Source organism: Lynx rufus, unplaced genomic scaffold (genome assembly GCF_022079265.1).
Source record: "Lynx rufus isolate CCGP_SWC_20201006 ecotype Redwood Valley unplaced genomic scaffold, mLynRuf1.p SCAF_6, whole genome shotgun sequence".
NCBI classification, from domain to species: domain Eukaryota; kingdom Metazoa; phylum Chordata; class Mammalia; order Carnivora; family Felidae; genus Lynx; species Lynx rufus.
In genome coordinates this window covers 67,555,031-67,578,365 of record NW_025814878.1, presented here as the reverse complement: position 1 = coordinate 67,578,365, position 23,335 = coordinate 67,555,031, and the positions used below count along the sequence as shown (strand labels likewise).

The 23,335-nt window shown below is 36.2% G+C and overlaps 1 protein-coding gene across 2 annotated transcripts in view; it reads left to right on the top strand.

Moving 5' to 3' along the window:
• The window catches only part of ORC3 (origin recognition complex subunit 3), a 63,105-nt gene that overhangs the window by 25,835 nt on the left and 13,935 nt on the right, over positions 1 to 23,335 (top strand). For both annotated transcript variants that reach the window (XM_047102422.1, XM_047102421.1), the window contains exons 10-13: positions 1,099 to 1,232; positions 1,713 to 1,776; positions 11,503 to 11,619; positions 12,725 to 12,804. In XM_047102422.1, the coding sequence (XP_046958378.1) occupies positions 1,099 to 1,232; positions 1,713 to 1,776; positions 11,503 to 11,619; positions 12,725 to 12,804 (395 nt within the window). The remainder of the gene's footprint in view (positions 1 to 1,098; positions 1,233 to 1,712; positions 1,777 to 11,502; positions 11,620 to 12,724; positions 12,805 to 23,335) is intronic.

Genomic DNA, 23,335 nt, shown 5'->3' with positions numbered 1-23,335 from the left:
AGGGTATTATGCTAAGTGAAATAAGTCAGAGAAAGATAAATATCATGTGACTTCACTCATATGAGGAATTTAAGATACAAAACAGATAAACATAAGGGAAGGGAAGCAAAAATAATTTAAAAACAAGGAGGGGGACAAATCATAAGAGACTCTTTTTTTTAATTTTATTTTTTACATTTATTTATTTATTTTTGAGAGACAGAGAGAGACAGAGCACAAGTGGGGGGGAGGGGCAGAGAGAGGGGGACACAGAATCCGAAGCAGGCTCCAGGCTCTGAGCTGTCAGCACAGAGCCTGACGCAGGGCTCGAACTCACAAACCGTGAGATCATGACCTGAGCCAAAGTCGGACACTCAACCGACGGAGCCACCCAGGCACCCCAAAACATAAGAGACCCTTAAATGCAGAGAACAAACTAGGGTTGCTGGAGGGGTTGTGGGTGGGGGGATGGGCTAAATGGGTAAGGGGCATTAAGGAAGACACTTGCTGGGATAAGCACTGGGTGTTATATATAGGGGATGAATCATTGGAATCTACTTCCGAAATCATTATAGCACTGTATGCTAACTAACTTGGATATAAATTAAAAAGTAAATAAAAACAAAAACTCTTTAATATAAATAAGAAACCTGTTTATATAAAAGAATCTTCAGGGGGGACTGTTTACTTAATTTGACTGCTCTGGAAACCTAGATCTTAAACATATCTTGGCCAGGTCTATATTACAGTGCTAATACCAGAGGGATTTATTTATTTTTTTTTTTTTATTTTATTTTTAAAAAAAAATTTTTTTTTTCAACGTTTTTATTTATTTTTGGGACAGAGAGAGACAGAGCATGAACGGGGGAGGGGCAGAGAGAGAGGGAGACACAGAATCGGAAACAGGCTCCAGGCTCTGAGCCATCAGCCCAGAGCCTGACGCGGGGCTCGAACTCCCGGACCGCAAGATCGTGACCTGGCTGAAGTCGGACGCTTAACCGACTGCGCTGCCCAGGCGCCCCCAGAGGGATTTATTTATGAAGCAACAAAAAGGTTTGTTGACATGAAGTTACTCTGTGGAATTAGAATGACATTATATAATCTTCACATTTCTTTCAGCTTTCTCTATTAGAACATTTCTACTCTCAGCCCCTCAGTGTCCTATGCTGTAATCTCTCGGAAGCCAAGAGAAGAATAAATTTTTTATCAGAAAATCAATGTGAAAACATCCGACGTCTTCCATCATTTAGGAGGTAAAAAGAGAAGTGTATATTTAACACATAATAGAATTTGGGGTTAAAAAAAAGTATCTCAGATCTAGCTATTTTTGAAGTGGGGAAAGAAAAAAATAACCATTTTATATAGAGCACAGTAAAACCTTTCTGTTTTCACTCGTGAGATTTCTTTGTTGGATTTGAAAACATACCATAACGAAAAATATTTTTACAAAGGGATATAATTTGCAGTTTCTCCAGAGTTACTTTTATAAAGAACATTTTCTGATTCTGGAGTTTATGGCTTTTGTTTATGATTAGATCCCTAGATTCTGAAGTATAGCTGCTTTGTGGAGTTAGAAATTACTATTAAGCCATGACTATTATCTTGAATTTATTTTTGAGAAGAAATAAAAGAATGTGGCCACCAATCTAGGTAGTTCTTTTCCCCCATGTGATAGTCACATCTTTAGAATGTTTAATTTTCTCTCTTTGTGTACGGGATGGTGAAAATTTTAGGCACGTGGAAAAGCAAGCTTCAGAAAAGCAAGTTGCACTATTGACCAATGAGAGATTTTTGAAGGTAGGAATGTGGATGTGTTTCAGTTTTACTTTTTTTTTCTTCATGAAAAACAATGTGCACATAAAATTTATTCATTGAATTTATAAAACATACCTGTCTGTCCTAATATGCTTTTCACAGTGAATTAGTGGGTCTTGATGATCATATAGGAGTGTGACTATTGAAGATGACACAAAACTTTAATTCTGTAAAAGATGACCTTTTTTATTGAGACAAAATATTAACTACAGGTTTATCGTATGGTGTATTTCGAAAATACTTTTGAGATCTCAACTTTATTTCCATATTCCATTTTGGAATCTGCAGGCAATGTCATTTTAATGTTTTTTTAAAGGCTGTCATAAATAAAGGCACATAGAAGCCATGCAGTTTAGGGACCCACTGCTAAGTGGGTATTGATTTGATTTGAAAAAGATATCATTCTATATTGATACAATGCCAGGAAAGAAGTAATGAGCTTAGAAAATTGAACAATACAACACAGGGAATATCAAAAGGAAGATTTTTTTGGTTCTTTCTTGAATAAATGGTACTCAGACATGGTACATAATTCAAAAGGCAAAGATAATATACAGTAAAACACTCCCTCACACCTTTACCCTCCAATTACCTACTTTCTTTTCCTAGATACAGTTAGTGTTACTAGTTTCTTATGTGTTTTCCTAGAAAGATTTTTCACATATACAAGGAATTTTACATATTTTAGGAGTTTCCTTCTTTCTTTTACAGAATATAAATGAGTATATTATATATGCTGTTCTGCACCTGTTTTATTTTTCACTTAATGTTGAAAATCATTTCATATCAATACTGAGTGTGGTATAGTACTTTTGGGATGAATGTACCTTCATTTTACATAGTAAGTCCCTTAATGATGGACAACTAGAAATGCATAGTGTCACATTTGTTTTCATACTTGTCATGCCTTTTTTAAGGAAAAGTTGTCAGAAAATTGTAATAAAATTAAGATGAGATTGAAGTAGCCCTAGTACTAGTGTAAAGGTTTTGCTGGCCCAGACTGTTTTCAAATTTTGAGTGAAAGAATGTTAGTTCCTAGAGGGCGTGTGTTCTGTATAGCTCTGAATACTAATTTACCTTCTATTCATAAATGCTAAAAAGAGAATGGCTTTTTTATAATTGAGGTATAATTGACATACAGTATAACAGTGGACAGTGGCTTTTTGTTGGGCATTATTTCTAATGCAGAATCCACACTGGGCCATAATATAGAATCACTTCTAGACTGGGTTTAATAATCACTTTAATAATCTCTGTAACCTTTTTAGAGCAGTATAAGAAGTTTTCACATCCTAATGCAGTTTGTTTTGGTAGAGGGAACTTTAAGAACTAGTGGAAAGGGATGTATGCATGTTTACTGAGTTTTAAGATTAGATGGATTAGCTCTGCTGAGTCAGCTAGTTGCCAAGTGCATTTCCTGCTAGAGCATATTTTCAGAAGCCAGGAATAGATTTTTAAAGAGTACTTTTAGGGGCGCCTGGGTGGCGCAGTCGGTTAAGCGTCCGACTTCATCCAGGTCACGATCTCGCGGTCCGTGAGTTCGAGCCCCGCGTCAGGCTCTGGGCTGATGGCTCAGAGCCTGGAGCCTGTTTCCGATTCTGTGTCTCCCTCTCTCTCTGCCCCTCCCCCGTTCATGCTCTGTCTCTCTCTGTCCCTAAAATAAATAAACGTTGAAAAAAAAAAAAATTTAAAGAGTACTTTTAACCATTGAAATGACAAAGGGAGAGAATCTCTAGGCTCATCTGTTGTAGAAATAGTCTGACATTTATCTCTGCTTCTCAGTAACATTTCATGTATTTTCTAAGCATTTATTTATCTGTTCTTGTTCTTATTGCACTTATCAGCCCCATTTGTTATTATCTTTGCTGTATTCATTTTAGGATTGCATATTTTGTTATTTAAAGGCTTATTTTCTTGAGACTTACATAGTGAGAAATAGGAAGGTACACAAAGATTTGTACCTTACCCTAAAAAAGTTATGTGCAGGTCACCTGCTAAATTCAAAGACCAAAAGAGGTCTGTGAGGGGCACCCGGGTGGCTCAGTTGGTCAAGTGTCTGACTCCTGATTTCGACTCAGGTCATGATTCATGGTGGGCTGTGAGTTCAGGCCCCACATTGGGCTCTGTGCTGAGCATGGAGCCTGCTTAAGATTCTCTCCCTCTCCCTTTGCTCTTCTTGCACATGTGCTCTCTCTAAAAAAAAAAAAAAACAAGGTCTATGAAAAAGACTAATCAACATGTCTGTGGATTTTTGTAGTTTAGAGTAAAAGTATCTTTGTATATTTTATTCATTTATTTAAGTATTTATTATTCTTTTTCTCCTTTTATGGTTTGTTTAAACACATAATCAATTTTTATATGTATTTTACCACGATAAAAATTGGAAAAAAACCCACATGATAATTAAAAGTATGGTACTTCGTGATACAGGGGAAGATCCTGATTATGACCTCAGCAAATTTCAACTTGCATTTCAACTCCAGCTACTTGTTAGTCAGGTATACCTTAGAAAAATCACTCACCCTATTTAAGCCTCAATTTCCTTATTTATAAAATGGGACAATAATTCTTAGTGTGATTTCCTCATACGGTTAGTGATAATCAAAGTCCATTCAGCAAATGAGAGTGATTTATGAACAAATATACAGTAAAACTTTTATAAATGTGAATCATAAATATTGTTATTACTTTTCTCTATGATAAAAATTAAGATCAATGTGAATGTGTAGTTTCGTATATTACATATTCTGTATTATGCATACTAAATGTAATATTCTTGCATTACATGGTTGTATAGATTATGTAGTTATGTAGACATGTGTACTGTTAGAATTTATCACACTCAGATTTTGAAGACATAGACCTCAAAGTATACTCCAGAGAAATTTATGCTCTTTATATCTAGATTCTTTCGTCCCTGAATATCTACTTTGCTCCCTACCCTGATTAACTAAACCCAGTAGTTCTTAAACTTTAGTATGTATCAGAATCATGGGGAGGGCTTGTTAAAACACTGATTAATGGCCTCCATCCCCAGAATTTCTGCTTTTGTAGCTCAAACGTGGGTCCCGAGAATTTGCATTTCTAGCAAGGTCCCTGGTAATGCTGATGCCTTTGGTCTGAAGACCATTTTTGAGAACCACTTGAACTGGACTGGTTGCCTAGAAGGAAATGTTTATTGTTTCCCTTGCCATGTTCTCTTAAATTTAGAATTAATCTAAATTCTAACTTAAATGAAGGATTTATATGAATCATCCCCAGACTGGACTCAAGATGTTAAAAAAACCTTCAACTCCTTTAGAATTATGGACCCTCAGTTTCACAGATACAGCTTTAAAACTATATGTCAGCTTTGTATTTCATAAACTACATGGGTTTTTTGAAAGTATACTTTCAAATACAGTCAAATTTCAGCTGACTAAACCATATACATTTGTAGAAGTTTCACTGGGAAGTTCAAGCTAAGGCATGACATAGAGCTGATAAAAGATTAAAGATTATGTGCATTCTTTCATTTCTGAGTAGTCTGTCCTGTGAATGTATTGTGCAGCAGAGTACAGAGGCCAAAAAGTGCACTCTGACAGTTAACAATCTAGTCTTCCTATGCTTAAGCAGAATAGGCCTGCACAAGCTCCCATTAATGCAAACTTCTGATGACTCAAGAGCTTTCAAATCCTGTGGTAGAGAAGTGTAACCAGATAATCTTTTTTCTTTTTTATTAATGTTGTTTATTTTTGAGAGAGAGATCAAGCAGGGGAGGGACATATAGGGAGGGGGACAGAGGATCCAAAGCAGGCTCCATGCTGACAGCAGAGAGCCTGACACAGGGCTTGAACCCGTGAATGGCAATATCATGACCTGAGCTGAAGTCAGACACTTATCTAACTGAGCCACCCAGGCGCTCCTATCCAGATAATCTTTAAAGTTTCTTTTGGCTCTAAAATGCTGTGATTTTATTCACTTGTTCATTAAACAGATTGGTAATTTTTTTTTTTTTTTTTTTTTTTTTGCTGACTAGTTAATTTATTTAGATTCCTCGTTAAAATTTTATTTTAGTACATCTGTTTAATTGGAGATAGGTAAATTATTACTGTGGGTTTTAGGTGAAATAGCAAGAGCTGTTACTGTTTATATTTTTACCATGTTTTGCCTCATACCATTGCTTTAGTAATCAAGGTTTCTGTTTTTTTTTAACTTAACCCTTTAATTCATGAAACAGTATTTCATGAGAAGCTGTCAAAGTGCCTTATATAGAACTTTCAAATTCTTCATAATTGCAAAGATGATTTTTATTATTGCTTGTCCCTGAAATTTTGTTTCAAGTCCAATATTAAGGAGAGCTTTGAAGAAGATTGTTGCCTTGTATTTGCATAATTATTATCTGATAATAAAAAACACTAGGCCTTAATATACTGGAAGGATTTTTTGAATAGTGAGAAATTCTTTTTCTTTCCATGAGCAAATGTTTCGGAGGAATGGAATATTAACAGCTTTTCCCAATTAGTAGATAGTTTTTATGCATTGTCTCATTTTGAGTCACAGCCACCACATATGACAGATGTTTTTATCCCTTTGTATAGACGAGGAGAGTCACAAAATGATTAAATAACTTTGCCTATCTAAAGCGTCACAATTAGCAAATGGTACATCTGGCATTAATACCCAGATCTGACATCATAGCCCATACATTTTCTGTGACGCTTCATTGAAGAATTAGTATAGGGTGATGAGAAGGTGCCTAAGGTTCTGTATTAGTGTTTGAGAAATCAGAAATGAGCTTTCCAAATACTGTGGCAAGTTAACAGTGAAGATAATTTGTAGGAGGCTTAGAAAACTACTTGGTATGAGGTAGCTTTGGCCAGGTGTCATGGAGCACTACATGCTTCTGCTCAAATTAGAAAAGGAAACATTCACACACACATATACACACTTTATTTTCAAAATACCTTGTAAAAAAAGCAAGTCTCAACACCATATCTAAGATTAGGCCCATTTTAATCCTGTGCTGACTACACCAACCACACCGTCTCTATTACCAGTAATGGCTGTTCATGTTGATCTGTCTTGTCAAGAAGTTACATTATACTTAGTGTGTTTAATAAATGACTAATTCCATGTACTTCACATAAGAAAATCTGTTTATATATTTTTATTCAAATCTTCCTTAAAGCTATTTGGCTTGGTTTCAACCCCTTTCAACTTAGATTCAATCTCTTGCGGGTGACAGGTGAAGTTTTTTATTCTGACTTGTTAATATTTTATGTCTCTATTCCCTCTGTATCCAGCAAGATTTTAAATCGGTTGAGAGTAGGAAGTAAGTCTTGGACTTGTTAGAATTGTAATTTGTTAGTATTAGAAAGATAACCTGATTGAATATGCTCATTTTACAAATGAAGAAATGTAGCCAAGAGAGAGGAAGTGAAATATCTAAGGTCGCAGAGCAAGTTAGTGGTAGATTTCTTTTCACCATTTAGTATGCTTTTCATGGTGATTCGTGAACAAAAGGCACAGAATTACTTCATGAGTTTGGTGGTAACCTGCCTTTCACCTACCTTTGCCTCCACCTCTTCTTTCTATTTCTTTTGACAGACAGGGCAGGAGGAGGGGGGAAATCTATTAGGAGAAATAATTAAAAGAAAAGAGAGGAAAGGAAGAAAATGACTGGAAACAAACTACTACATGTGATCAAACAAGCGAGGCTTTAGCACAATAGTGCAGCAGGAACGGGCAGCTTCAGTGCAAACCCTTCATCAAGTGCTGCTGGTCTGAAGTGCCCAGTGGGAACACAGAGAACAAAAGGCTGAGGCAGATGAGAGGAGAAGCACACAGGCCACACTAGTGCTGGGAGAAAGCCATGCTTTGGCACTCCAGGAGCTGGCTGTCATGTGATGAGACACTGAGAACCAAACACTGTTGGTCAAAATTTCTCCATAATGAGAAAAATCATGCTTCGTTCTAGCAAGATGATAACTAAGAAAATGCTGTGTTCTTGGACAGCAGATACCTCTTATTCCTAAAATCCAGTGTCTGTTTCACCAGCTTTTGTTATCAGTGAATTGATTGAAAGGAACATATTATAAAAATTTACAGCCATTTTTACATAACTTACTTTAAATCTTCCTGGTGTCACTCTTCACCCCATAACATAACATTCTGGACACAAAAGTAATAAATACTATGGAAAGTAGAAGAGAATTGCAAAAACTAAGCATCATGGCAAATATAATTCTGTCTGATCATATTTTCTTTAGCTATATATATTTAAATTTTACATAGGTATTGGTTTCCTCTCCAAAGAAAGTAACCAGCTCAGTAAAAATAGGGGCCTTGTCATGTAAGTAAACAAGAATACATGAATGATTTTGACTGAATGACAGACAAGATTGATGTGATTGGAGATGGCTGATTTAAAAGGGTATACTATACATTTACTGGCCACCCACAGCCTAATATAAATGTGGCTTTTTAGGTCCGCAGTGGTTTCTTTGTTTTTTTTACCCTGAGTCAACATTTACAAATTGAGACATTTTACATTACAAATTCAGACTTCCATCTTTTGTTGAAAAATTAGTAAATCTGGCCCACATCCAGCAAGACAACAAGTGGTTGCTCTTATTTAGAAGGGAGACTGAGTGCATGTTGGCCTCCGCTCATTAATGCACTTCCTCATTCAACAAAGTTTGTGAGGGTCCACTGTGTGCCATGTGTTAATCTAGGTGCTGAGAATATAGGAATGAACAAAACTGACAAAAACCTCTGCCTTCATGGGGCTTACATGCTATCAAAAGAAGTAGGTAAAATATCTGTGTTGCTAAAGAAAAACAATGAAGGAAAAAAGCAGAATGTGAAGTTCGGTGTGCATGGGGAGTTGGATTGACATTTTAAATAAGGACCTTACTGAGAAGGTGAATTTTGAATAAAGACTAAAGGAAGTTACAGAGCTTGCCATGCAGGAATCTGGCAGAAGGGAATTCCAAACAGCAGCGAGACAGCAAGTGGAAAGGACCTGAGGTTGGAGCCTGTCTTGATGTTTGAAGAGGAGCAAGGAGGCTGCTCTTTTGTATTTGATATCAGAGAAATATCTTTGTTTGCATCTCTTTATCAAAGATCAGAAAAGACCACGAGGTCTTCATGTGTCAAGAAAAGAAGAAAGCATATCTCTTTGGGAAATAATGAATATTACTAGGCAAAGTGTATCTCTGTTAAAAAGAATCATCCTAACCACAGTTATGAAATAAAACAGTGGCAGCCATGACCAGTGTATGGCTGTGATTCCAGAGGAAAAATTTAACGAATGGAAAACAAGATTACTATTTGAACAGGCTTTGTTTTCACATGTGCATAGTGTGATGCTGCTGTAAGCATTAAGTGGAGAATTTTCTCAGCATCAAAACCTATAAAAAGGTGTTCATAAAGTGCATTAAGAATTGGCCTGGAGAGAAGCATTTGCAGATACGAATCTCAGTAAGACAAAGGATTTAGAGAATAGTATCATGTAGAAAGTTAATCATTTGGATGTTTTCTGCTGCAGCTGATAAGAACACAGATGTAAATAACAATGGAATCTTATGTAGAGAGTAGTTCCAGAGTCAATACATAAGGCAAAAGTGTGGGATGGTCAAAATAACTTTAACTCTTGAAAATCCCTTAGAAGGGTACAGCAGATTTCTCATGAAGTCCAGCATATCTAGTTTTACTTCCAGTGTTGGAACCAGAACTCCATTTCCTCAGTTGGGCATTGGATGAAATAGTATGCTGTGTTATGTGAACAAAACAAAACATGTTTTAAATGCTAGAATTCCACTGGGAACAGGGATATAATCACGCAGAGGTAGGAAGGGACTGACATCATCTGGGAGAAGAGCATGTGCATAACCCTCCTTCCACCCTACCCAAGGCATAGTCCCTCGAGTGTGCAACATTGCCCACAAGGTGTAAAGTATTTCAGTTTCCTCCCCCTCTGAGTAAATTCAGTTCTGCATCACCCATTATTTGTACATGCACAAAAGCATGTACTCCACTAAGCAAAAGGAATAGGTAGTGCAAGAAGCATGAAGTATGGTTATTAATCAGTAATAGATTCCTTTCCCTCCAGAATACTTTTCTTTGTTTGAAAGCTCTTCAGGCATACATTAAGGCAAATAATTAGTGGCTTTATGCACTCTCCATGTTACAGCATATAGTAAAATTAGAGCTGAATGTACTCTCCCAGTGGTGGTTAAAGTACCCTTTGTTAGGATAGGAGACCTAGATTTTTGAAATTACCAACTAACTCAAATACTGGGAGGAAAAACATTTTGATTCTGAAAGCTTTTTCATTTGCCCTGTGCTTTCAGGTAATAATCTATAGATTGCTGATGAAGGAATTGATTTCTAAGTGCATTAGAGTTTAGGAAAATATATCAGATTTGTTGCTTTTTATAGGTTAGGTTTGCTTGAATTTATTCGTATCTGAGGTGTTATTTTCTGCAGGCTTGACTGCTAAAAATAATGGGTATCTGCAAGATATTACTGGTGGAAAAAAACCCCAGCCCGGCAGTTAAAGTCCTTTATTTGACTTACAGAGAAGAAAAAAATGTGAAGACCATGCCACAGATCATAATCCTTTTAAGAGAATGTTACAGGATGAAGCAGTTATAAAAGTATTTGAGGTCTGAAAAATACTTGGATGTTGATAGAATGTAGTGTGTTAAAATCATTTCTAAACTGTTTCAGAAGGTTCTAGAAAACATACCCCTCCCATCCCCCCCGCAAAAAAGCCCTTTTGAAACTGATTTGTGGGATTAGTCATCCCACAAGTTTCTTTTTTTTTTTTTTTTTCAACGTTTATTTATTTTTGGGACAGAGAGAGACAGAGCATGAACGGGGGAGGGGCAGAGAGAGAGGGAGACACAGAATCGGAAGCAGGCTCCAGGCTCTGAGCCATCAGCCCAGAGCCCGACGCGGGGCTCGAACTCCCAGACCGCGAGATCGTGACCTGGCTGAAGTCGGACGCTCAACCGACTGCGCCACCCAGGCGCCCCCCACAAGTTTCTTAAGACACTATCTCCCATATTATACTTGTTGGAGTCTAAATTCTAAAGCTTGATGGCTTTAGATTTCTCTTTTCATTTTTTTTTTTAATTAGTAAAATGAATAAAACCAGTGTTAGAAATTCTCAACAAAAAGCAGGCATTTATCAGAATCACCCGTGGTGTTTCTTCTATAGTCTTTCTTTGAAACACAGTTCTAATTGTACTTTAAGAGAAGCATAGGCCTTAAGTGTAACCTCAGCAACTGTTAATGATGTTGGTATTGGGCTCCGTAGTGATCTTCTCACCCTTCTGATGCCAGCAAGGTAGAGGGTGGTAGGCCTACCTCGCTGTGGCACATACTGGGTGACTGACACAAGCAGGCATCCAGCAGGGTGCTTTTTTGCACACCTGTGTTGTGGGGAGCCAAGTTATAATGGCAGTGCTATAGATAGAAGGAAACTAATTTTGGTGTGTGTAAAATATCACCAGACCTGATACTAAATCAGAAATACCCAGCCTTTATCCTAGATTTTGTGTGCGTTACTAATTCTCAAAATTAAGGAAATTAATTTGTAATTCTGCATCTTTTCTCATCAGTTTTCCAGGAATTATATATATATATATTCGTGAGGTAGATTTTATTATTCTTTTAATTACTGACTTACATATTTGTAATGTATTCTGTGATTTTTAGGAGGAAATACAATCATTACTAGAAAACTTACATGTTTACCATACAAATTACTTCCTGGTTTTGAGATGTCTTCATCAGTTCACCTCTTCTCTTCCCAAGTACCCATTGGGTCGACAGGTAACCAGAACTTCTTCATTTGGAATGTCTGCAGTAGGAATATCAGTAGTTTCTTGCTTTGATTTCAGCAGCATTCAGGCATCAGAATTTGAAATGGATCCAAATCAGGCACTGAGTGCACAATCTAAATCCATTCCAGCTGTACACATTACTGGTAATTGAAGCAGTATATTTTGTTCTGATGGCCACAGCTAGAAACAACCACATGAATCCCAGTGGTGTTGCTTCCCCCCTCCTCCCCCGTCCCCCAATGTATTTGTCCTAAGGCATTTTAACCTTTTTCTTTCACACTTCTTTGTCATGTATACTGAGAGTTGATCCCCTCACTTTATCAAAATAGCAAAAAGAATCTGTTTGAGAATGCTTAATGGTTAACCTTGCATTCCACCAAGAACTAAAAGGGAAACAGCATTTCTGCCCTTGCAAAATTATGCCCCACTGGCCTTTGTGTCATACTCTAAACCTGTGAACCAGCTAGAGAGTGGATGTTAGTGGAATAATTCTGTATTCCTAAATATTTGCATCCTACCTCAAAGGTTTAGAGAACAGGGTTACCGGGTGGGTCAGTGGGTTAAGCGTCCAACTCTTGATTTCGGCTCAGGTCATGATCCCAGAGTTGTGGGATCGAGCCCCGTGTTGGGGTGTTGGGGTCCAGGCTGAGTGTAGAGCCTGCTTGGAATTCTCTCCCCCCCACCCCCGCTCCTCTCCCCCACATTCATGTTCTCTCTCTCTCTAATAAGTAAATAAATAAAGGTTTAGAGAACAAATCTAAATACATAGGAATGATTTGTTTATGAAAGGATTTCTGCCATTAAGCTTTCTTTTTAATAATCACATATTGCTTTTATTTTATTATTTTCTTATTGCAGTGTGATCAGTATTATCAGCCAGTCCCAATGTAGTCTCATGTTGCTTTTATGTAAATGGTATTCTTATATAGCCTGACCTATGTGATGTGTGCCCAGTCTGTTGTCCTCTAAAGAAAATTATTGTTTTTAATAATATTTATTTTTTTGTCTTGACCATTTATGATTTTGTCAAATGAGCAGTGTGTAACTTAGTACATCACTTTTGGTTCCTTACAAGTGTGCTTTTTTACTTACAGATCAGAGAGCTGTACTGCACTTGTTTAGAAAAGAATATATGGGATTCAGAGGAGTATGCATCAGCTTTGCAGCTGCTGAGGTAGTTTTGTTTTTTTTTTTTCTGTTTTGTCTGATGTAAGCCTGTCAATAAATAACCCTTTCCTCCAGAATGTTGCCTGCCAAGGGGTTTTTAAGTAGCCATGCTGTGTCTAATATTTGTAAATACCTTGAACTTGTTTGTGGTTTATGGTGGTTTTAATGTAGCAACCATCCATTTCTTTGCTGGTTTTACCTTGTTTTTGAACTTGTGATTTTTTTTTTTTTCCTAGAGAGAGATTGTGAGTGGGGGAGAGGGGCAGAGGGAGAGAGAGAATCTCGAATAGGCTCAATGCTCAGCCTGAAGCCTGACACGGGGTTCGATCCCACAACCCTGGGATCATGCCTGAGCTGAAATCAAGAGTCAGTACTTCAACTGACAGAACTACCCAGGTGTCCCGAACTTGTGCTTTTTAAAGTAAAATGAGCATTTAGTCAAATATTGACACTACCTGAGGAGGGCTTAGGTATGGATAATTTTAATCTTGCCAGCTTGATGGCATGGCAGGGAAAGTAGTCATGGAAAGTGATCTCACCATGGCCCCAACCAGGATGGGTGGAGTTGCAGCATCACTTGATGAAATGTGTCCTGTGAAGGAGGTCACTGCTGAACTTGAGGACCAGCGATGAGGAGGCAGTGGCCTTGATGCCTTACCCCCATCTGAGCTGGCCCTGCTCTCATTAGCACGGGAGATCATAAATTTATCTAATATTATATAAATAAGACATCTTGGTGTTGTCACATATCAGAGATCACTTACCACCCTGACAAATTTACCTTTTAAAGTTATAATCATTTGTTTTTCTTGGCTTCATTTATACATACGTTGACTTTTTAGTCTTCCATAAAAATAATGACCACTTGGAAAATGAGGAAAGGAAAATCAAGTGTGAGTTAAGTTTCTGCACGCACACTTACAATTTTCCTCAGTGAATATAAATGCTTATATGAAAATATCATAAAGAAGTCTGAGAATTGAATATTTATTAAGTCTTGGCTTCCTCTGGGCCCACAAGAAAAGAACAGATGGGCACAGTAGGAGGAAAATTCACATTGAAAGCACTTTAGGTCCAGAGACTTAATAATACAAATGTCAGTGATCTAGCAGGTGCAGCTTAAGATAGGAAACTAATTTTATGCTATCTGGAAAAATAACTCCCCATGGAAACTAGATTGCCACTGAAAAGCTCTGTTTTATTTCAGTTTTTTAAATGCCAGTAAGAGATTTCTGTGTACTTCTATATGTCAACGGAGACTTCATTTGCTTTCTATTCAAGTCAACATTCCTGCCTCAACACCTAGTTGATTCTTGCTGAGTTTCCTCTTTAATTTTTGTGATTAGTGATTGTCTTCCTTTTCCAGTTGAATAGTCTTAAATTCATAGATTCCTTTGTCAGAGAGGGGCTTGCTTTTTTCTTTCTATATCTTTTTGGCATCAGTAATCTTGAGGTACAAGTCAAGGGTCAAGAATGCCAATTCCAAACTAGGTTAAGGAAACATGAGCAATAATAGTAATGGTGACAGTCGTAACCACTGTTTATAAAAGCTTGCAGTGTGTCAGGCACTATGTTAGGTAGGCACTTTCAGTAAACTTTCCTGTCTAATACACAAGTACACCTTTGTGGCAGATACTATTATCCACACTTTACAACTCAGAATACTGAAGCATATATAGGAATTAGAATTTGCCTGAGATCTCTTAGCTGTTGATGGAACCAGAATTCTAATCCAGATCTGATTTCACAGCTGTTGTACCTTCCACTATTCTTGCTAAGATCTAAAGTATGGGCTTGGGGATCTGAGTAAAGCAGAAGCAATAAATAGAAAGTGAAGTTTCAGTCATTTTGCTAAACTGAGGTCAGAAACATAGGAATATAAAAAGCATTAAGGATAAAATATGTCAGGTACAGCAAAGACAGGTTAGAGTCTGGGCACTACCAAGAATCTGGGAATGTCCAGAATGGATTTCTTTTCCTTTTGTGCAAATTAGATGTGGAAAAGAAGTCAAGGACACTTGTCAGTTTAGGCATTCTAAGTAGGAATCATCTGAATTTAGGAAACCAGATATTCCCATCACCTGTCTTCAAGCAGTTCACATCATGAGAGAAAATGAGATTAAAATGATCACTGAATGTCACTTGGGAAAAAAAACTGAGGTACTGTAGAAACATAGTCTAGAAACATTTCCAGTTTGACTTTTTTTGTTAAGTTCCTTAAAGGCAGTATTTCTCTTGAAAAATCCCTTTTATATGGAAACTGACATGTTTAAATAATCATAAATCAACTTGATGAAATATTTTTTGATCATTGAAAAGTATTTAATTCCTGATATTTGTATGGAACCACAAAAGAATAGCTAAAATAATCTTGAGAAAGAACACAGGTGGGAGGCATCGTTCTTCTTGATTTCAAGCTATATTGCAAAGCTACAGTCAGTAATCAAAACAGTATGGTGTTGACATAAAAAAAGACACATAGATGAATGAAACAGAATAGAGAGCCCAGACATAAATTCTTACATATATAGACAATTTATGACAGAGGAGGCAAGAACAGATAATAGAGAAAGGACAGTCTCTTTAATAAATGGTGCTGGGAAAACTGGACCACTTTCTTAACACCAGTCACAAAAATCAACTCAAAATGGATTAAAAATTTGAAAATAGACTTGAAACCACAAAAGTAGAAGAAAACATAAGTGAACCTCCTTGACATTGGTCTTGGCAATGATATTTTGGCTTTGATACCAAAAGCAAAAATAAACAGGTGGGACTACATCAAACCAATAAGCTTCTAAACAGTAAAGGAGAAACCATCAATAAAATGAAAAGGCAACCTATTAAATGGGAGAAAATATTAGGAAATCATACATCTGATAAGGGTTTAATATCCAAAATATATAAAGAACTCCTACAACTCAATAGAAAAAACAAACAATTGATTAAAAAATGGGCAGAGGAGCTAAACAGACATTTTCCCAAAGAAGACATACAGATGGCCAATAAGTGCATGAAAAGATGCTTAACATGACTAGTCATCAGAGAAATGCAAATCAAAACCTTAATGAGATATGTCCTCACACCTGTTAGGAGGCTCTTATCAAAAAGTCAAGAAATAACAAGTGGTGGTGAGGAATACTTGTGCCCTATTGGTGGAGATATAAATTGGTGCAGTCGTTATGGAAAACAGTGTGGAGATTCTTCAAAAAATTAAAAATAGAACTACCATTTGACCTAGCAGTTCAATTTCTGGGTGTTTATCTGAAGGAAATGAAAATGCCACCTCAAGATACCAGTATTCCCATGTTTATTGCAGCTATTCACAATAGACAAGACATGGAAACAAGCCAAGTGCCCATCAGTCAAGGAATGGATAAAGAAAAATGCACATACACACACACAGTGGAATATTATTCAGCCATAAGAATTAGGAAGTCCCTCTACAACACTGAACTCAGATACCGAGAACAGATTGGTAGTTGCCAGTGGTGGGGGGGTGGGCAAAATGACTGAAGGTGGTCAAAGAGTACAAATTCCAGTTATAAAATAAAGAAGCCCTGGGGATGTAATTTATAGTATGGTGATATGTAGTATTGCATATTTGAAAGTTCCTGATAGAGTAAATCTTAAAAGTTCTCATCACAAGAAAGAAAATTTATAATTATGTGCAGTGGTGGATGTTAACTAGACTTCTTACGGTGATCATTTCACAGTATATACACATACCAAATCATGTACACGTGAAACTAATATGTCATTTGCTAATTATCTCAGTTTTAAAGTGTATTTACGTGGTATTTGTAATGTTGAAAATATCATATATTCATGAGTGGAAAAAGACTTACAGAATTGTATATCACAGTTATTTTTAAAATGTATGCAGCAGACATTGATGTACACGTGGGGAGCATGCAGTTATGCCTTTATAAAAGGCCATAATTTGACATGAGTGCAGTGGTTCTGCATGTCTTCCATAGCCTTTCTTCTTTCAGTCAACTCTTGGAGCATGAAGACCACATCCCTATGCAGGATATGCGTTGGTTAATTTTTTACCAAGCATGTATTATTATATAAGGATATACTTAAGACACCATTTGGGAACCGGAAGTAGTAATAATGGTGCTAACCCAGCAGTGAGCTACGTGAGTACACTGGGCTTCTTGTGGTCAGCTCTGAAAGACCTTAAGAGGAAAAATTTACCTTTCTATTAGAGAGAATTTCTAAACAGCCATCTAGAAATCAAACACTTGACCAAGCATTTTTCAGACTTTTGAAATTCAAAAAACCTTGCTTCAATAGTAAGGTTTTAAGGGTACTGATAAAATACCCTTAGAGTTTTAACTTACAGGAACATGATGGATCAGCTAGACCTGTAAAGTACTGTGATTTCACATCAGTAGCCATGGAGTGCTATGCAATGATTCTTGGATTGAGAGTAATGAGAAGTGTGCCTGTCTTCTTAGGGGAATTTATTCTGCCCCTTGCCCCATCAATTGAGAATTACTTATCTAGGATTATCTCATTTTCTTCCAAATAAGGAAACCAAAGCTGGAAACACTGAGTGACTTTTATGCAGTTGACACAGCTGGAATTTAAATCTGCATCTTCAAAGTTAAGTCTGTTTTTCAGCCCTATTCCAATTATTTGGGAGGTAGTATAAAAGGTAATTTCTGTGGGTTTGTGGCCAGCAGTCCATGTTCAGAGCACACCTCAAATGTTAAAATGAACCAGCCAAACAAGCTTCTGTGGCCTCAAAACCCCCTTCCCATCCTGACACTAGGCATCTTGGCGCAGAGTACAGACATATAAATGAAAGAAACCACAGTGTCTGGTCTGCTTATCCAAAGTATAACCTTATGAGTTTGCTGGACAAACAGATTTATAAATTGAAGTTGATTGATAGCTAAAGGAATTTAGGCTGAAAGAAATTATTCTAATTTCTGAGTAAGGCTTTTGAGTTAAACAGTAATATATTAATAGGTCAGCTCAGCTTTCACTGAGTTAAAAAAACATGACCCAAGTAATAATATTAACATTTGATCACTTTAGGTTAGTTGAAAGAGACTAGAGATTTGGAATCTAAATAATACATTGTTTCCTGAATTTGCAGATCAACTTTAGATGAGATTTAAAGATCTAGTTAATGAAAAATAGCACAGCTCCACAGTCCATGTGATGCTTCCTAAATAGCATAATTTAGCTTTTGATGATCTAGATTTGTCTGTGCAGAAGGTATATGAGACTGTACAGTTAAAATGTAGTTTCTTTCTTAGAACAAGGATTGCCAGTCCTGAATCTGCATCATGCCAGGTCCTCCATAGTCATCTGTACGCTTGTGGTGAAATCAACGAGCTGAATTGTTGAAACTCATTCAATAGCAAAAGATGTTGATAGTTGCTGTTTTTAAAGTAATGATTTTCAGGCTTTAGTGTACATAACAATCAGCTGAGGTGTATTAAACATGTATACTTTTGCCCTCTCCCCAATGATTCTGAATCCTTTGGAACTGGGGTGTGGTGGACAGAAGGAATCTGCATTTAATAAACACTCCACCGCATTTGGACAGATGGGCCAAGGGACCACACTTTGAGAAACACTGTTCTAGAAAATGAAGGGAAGTAAGAAGAAGGTACAAATTTTTGAGGAAAAAAATGAACCTGTTGAAAGAAAAGAAAAGGCTTTATTGGTGGAGAAGCTGGATGGCTTGAGGCAGTTAATCTCAGATTGGTTCCAAAACTGGAACAAGATATTCTGCTAATAGTGAATAGTGTTTGTTTGTTTGTTTGTTTGTTTGTTTTTTCATCTCAGTGGACAGAAAAGATCTGAATTTGTATTTCATTTTTTCTTCACCAAACTTTTAGTGCCTGCTATTTTTTGTTAGAAAACGAGCTGGTAGCTAAGAAATGTTAAAACTGTTAAACATTCAGAAATAGCTAATCTTAGTTTGACAACTGTTTTTCTTTTGAAAAAGAAGTATAAATATATAAAATATAGATGATATATAAAAATATTGAAGTATATAATACATCTTTAAAATATATATATATTTTAGTTTACTCAAGTTGTTTCTAACTATATGATATAATTTAATTTACCCATTTTGACATAGAAAAGAGCATGGTGTTCCACAAAAGGCACTGTAACTTCCAAGTGCTCCCCTACATGAACCAATTTGTAAATAAAGAAACTATTGTTCACTAAGGCCTGAGGTCATGAAACTGTCAGTGCAGGGCCATTGCCTTGTTCATCCTTTCAAAAAATGTTGGGGTTTTTTTTTGATGCTTGATATGTGGAGCCACCGATCTGATTACAAAGATAACCCTAGTTCTTATCTACACTGAATTTTGGCTAAGTGAGAGATGAAGGTGGACAGGTAGGCAATTACAATACAGGGGAATAAGTCTGTGATGTATGACAGGTGAGGTCTAGAGTGCTAACCTCCATTGAGCAGATCGAGCAGTTTCACAGAGGAAGTGGCATCTAACATAAAATATCAAGGTATGGGAAGAATTATGCATATTTTTGGTTTCTGTTTCACTTGTTACCATATATGATTGCTTTGTTGTGTTGTCTTTGAAGTAGATAATCTCTGTGAATATAGTTTTTTGTAAGCTTTTTTATTTTCTTCTAGTTTTCATTGACATATATGCAGGTTTGAATTTTTGAGTATTTTTAAAAGCTAATTTATGATAATGTCTGTTTAAAACTTGAGAACTCATTATTTAGAGGATTTTTGCATTAGCCATGGATTGACCAGTTTCTCCTTATAGCCTGTTCTCAATCAGACCTTTATATAATCAGTACTTAGCCAGGAATTATTGGCTTTCTGCATGATGAAGCAGAACACTACATTGCCCTGCAGGATGGTTGTTTTTAATGATTGCCAAATGATTCTCTTTCTGTCTTAGTTAAGGAAACATTTCTTTTATAACAACCTATAAAGCTTTTAACACATTAAGTATCATAAGCCTTAAGTGGGTTAAAGATAATTAGCTCTTTTTTGGCATTAATGTGACCTATCTTAATGTGTTTTTTCCTTTCTCTTTAATCTCGTGTGGTGGCTTTCATACTTTATAATTCTGATATTTTCTTTTCAGTTTTACGCCATTTCTTTTAAAGCTGAATGCTAAATGGGATCTCCCTGAGTTCAAAAGCACTGTCTCACTGTCTCTAATTCCTCTCCTTTCATTCTGTCTTACCTGATTTGGTTTTTGCTCTCTATTAAAACTACTTTGAAGAAGGTCATTGGTGACTTCCCTGTTCCTAAATCTAATGGTCAGTCCTACGTCTTCATTTGTGTTAACCTGTTATCAGCATCAGCACAGTACAGCACTCTTTCCTTAATGACATTCAGGATCCCGACTCTCGGGTTTCCTCCTACTTTAGTGCATGCTCCTTCTGTCTTCTTTGGTGGTTTCTCTTCTCCTTGACACCCTAACATTACAATGTGCCAGGGCTTAGTCAAAATCCCACTTTTTTTTTTTTTTGACTGCCTGACTGTTATTCCATGTACCTAATTAACATCTCCACTTAGATATCCAATATACATTTCAAAGTTAACATGTTTAAAACTGAATGTCTGATCTTCCCTTTAACCTTAGAATCTTCGTGTAGTCAGTCTTTTTATCCTTCCCATTGTTGAAATCCAAAAACTTGGATTCTGGCTTCAAAATATATCAAGAATCAAACCTCTTTTTGCCACCTTCCCTCACTGGTAACACCTGTCCAAGTCACTATCGTCTCTCATATGGAAAATTGTAAAACTGGTTTCCCTTGCTTCCATACATGTTCCCCCTATGGGTTTTTCTCAAAACAGCAGTCAGCACAGTCCTTTTAAAATATATCATATAATTTCATTCCTTTGCTCTAAACAATTCCATGAACTCCCCTTTTCACTCAGAATAAAAGCCACAGTCTATATAGCAACCCTCTGTGATCTAGCCCTGCATTGCCTATCTCTTATTTCATTTCCTACTACTTGATTTCTCTTTCCACTCCAGCCATCTTGACCTCTTGTTCTTCTTGAACATGCCAGACATACACTCAGTGTAGGCCCTTTGCATGCATTATTCTCTCTGCCAGGAAAAGTTCTTACAAATACTCTCTTACCTCCTTCACGTGGTTGATCAAATATCTTCTTCTCAGTGAGGCCTAATAATCTTTTTGAAATTCAAACCTATCTGTCCTCCCCAAACTTCCCCCTTAATATTTTTCTATAATAATGTCAAGTTTTAGTATATACATAGTAATATGAGACATAGCGTTTGTTGTCTGTGCCCTACCTCCTCATCCCCCACCCATTAGAATACAAGTTTCATGAATACAGGGGTTTTTGTTTCACTGAGATGTATCCCAAAAGCCCAGAACAGTGGCTGGTATGTAGTAGGCATTCAATAAGTGTTCACTGAATGAATGAATGGTTTCATGACTTACTAATGGTTGAAACCCATTTTGAAAACTCAGTTTGAAACATGCTGGTCTAGTGGCTAGACTCAATCCTTAATTTTCTATTTGGGTGTTATTACAAAAAACTTTGAGGGATAAATTAAAATTTTCATTTTTTAGTTTTCAGTTTTGTTCAATTAGGTTTGGTTTGTCCAAAGTGGAGTCACTCTAATAATAACCTAAGTGAAAACATAACATTGCTTTTTGATATTACCATTCGTGTTCTATAACTTTGAAAGCCAGTCATCTACTGCTAACAGTTTGTACTTCTAGATTTTTTTCTAGGCACCAACAGGTATTAAATCATACTGGATGGGATGTTCTACAACTTGCATTTTTTTGGTTTTGAAATTTGGTTCATTTTTGTTGTGGTAGTTATTTGTTTTGTACCTAATATCCTACCGTGGACACTGTGTCTTGAAATGTGGTGCAGCATGGTTGGTAAGAGCATGGATGCCAAGCCAGACTTGGTTCTAATCCAGTCAAATTACCAAATTGGCAATTGCCAGTTACCAGACTCTAGACAGGTTACTTAAGTTTTCTGTGTCTCTGTTCCTCATCTCTTAATGTGGCAATAGTAATAAATCATATAGTGTAGTAGAGATCAAATTCTGCCAAATACACATGTGCATATATGTTAACTGTCATCACTAGTACTATGTCATTGTTTATCACAGCTACATTATATCTCGTTTTGAAAATGTAACATTTTATTTAATCAGTCCCTTGTTTGATATGTATTTGGGTTGTTTCTAATTCTTCACTGTTACAGTAATCACCAAGGGTAAATGTTCTCGTACATTTGTGTAATTTTCACAAAAATAAATAACACATTTAATAGACTTTTGGGGTCTAAAATATAAACACTTTTTCCAACGTACACTTGTGCCAACAGTGTATTAGTATTTGTTTCCCCACACTCATGCTGATGCTGGATATTATTAGGCTTAAATATCATTATTTTCTTCTAGTATTTTATAATTGATGGACTAGTTCTTTCTCCTATCCCCATGCCATACTCACATCTTTATTCTGTCTGAAATAATATTGAGGTAATGATCTATTATTCTCAAACTATTTCCATCTCTTCCCCAGTAATTAGAAGTACTACCTTGTATTATGTACCAAACTCCTATATATTCCTTGATCTCTTTGTAGACTTATTCTCATTATTGACCTGTCCATTCCTATAAAGTGCCATCTGATTTTAATCACTGCAGCTTATACTTTTTAATATATTAATAGCCCCACTGTACACAGTCAAGTATATACACATTATTCCTCTTTTTAAGGAACAGTTATTTTTCCATATAAATTTTAGGATAATTTTATTGGGGTTTAAACAAATACTCACTGGACTTTTGTTTCAAAAAGTGTTAAAAGTATAGACTTATTTGGAATGAATTTGTATCTCTAAAACTTTAAAATGTCTATTCACTTAGTCAGGGTTTTCTTTTTTTTGATATGTCTTACATATTTGCTATAAAGTATATTGCTTTGTTTTCTATAGTTTTTGTTGCCATTTTGAATATGTTCTTTTTTTCCATTACGTAGTTTAATGTAAGATGGATTACATGTACATGTAAGGTGTCAACACAGGTGTATGTGTATACATGTCTTACATCCACACATCCTTCATACTCTTTAATACTTATGCAGTTCTTTTAGATTTTCCAATTTTATAGTCACATCATATGCAAATAATAAATTTCATCTTCCTTTGTAATGTTTGTACCACTTCTTTTTTCTTTCTTTTTTTTTTTTTTTGCACCACTTCTTTTTTCTTAATTTGTTGTAGCGACTGGACTGTAGAATGATATTAAATAATAGTGATGATAGCAGGCATATGTTGATTCTGTGTATATATAATTTAATTGAAAAAATTTAATGATTTTATAGGGTTGGTCACATTATTAGCTCTACTTCAAGACTTGTTTTATATTAAACTGGAGAGTACTTGGGAAAGTGTAAGATCTTTTGCTCTTCTGGAAACAAGAACATTACCTTTGGCTAATAAGAAAAAGAGTGATAACTCTCTGAATTCCTGGACGTTTACATCTGAAGTGAAGGATCTTCCCCCTCCAACAAAT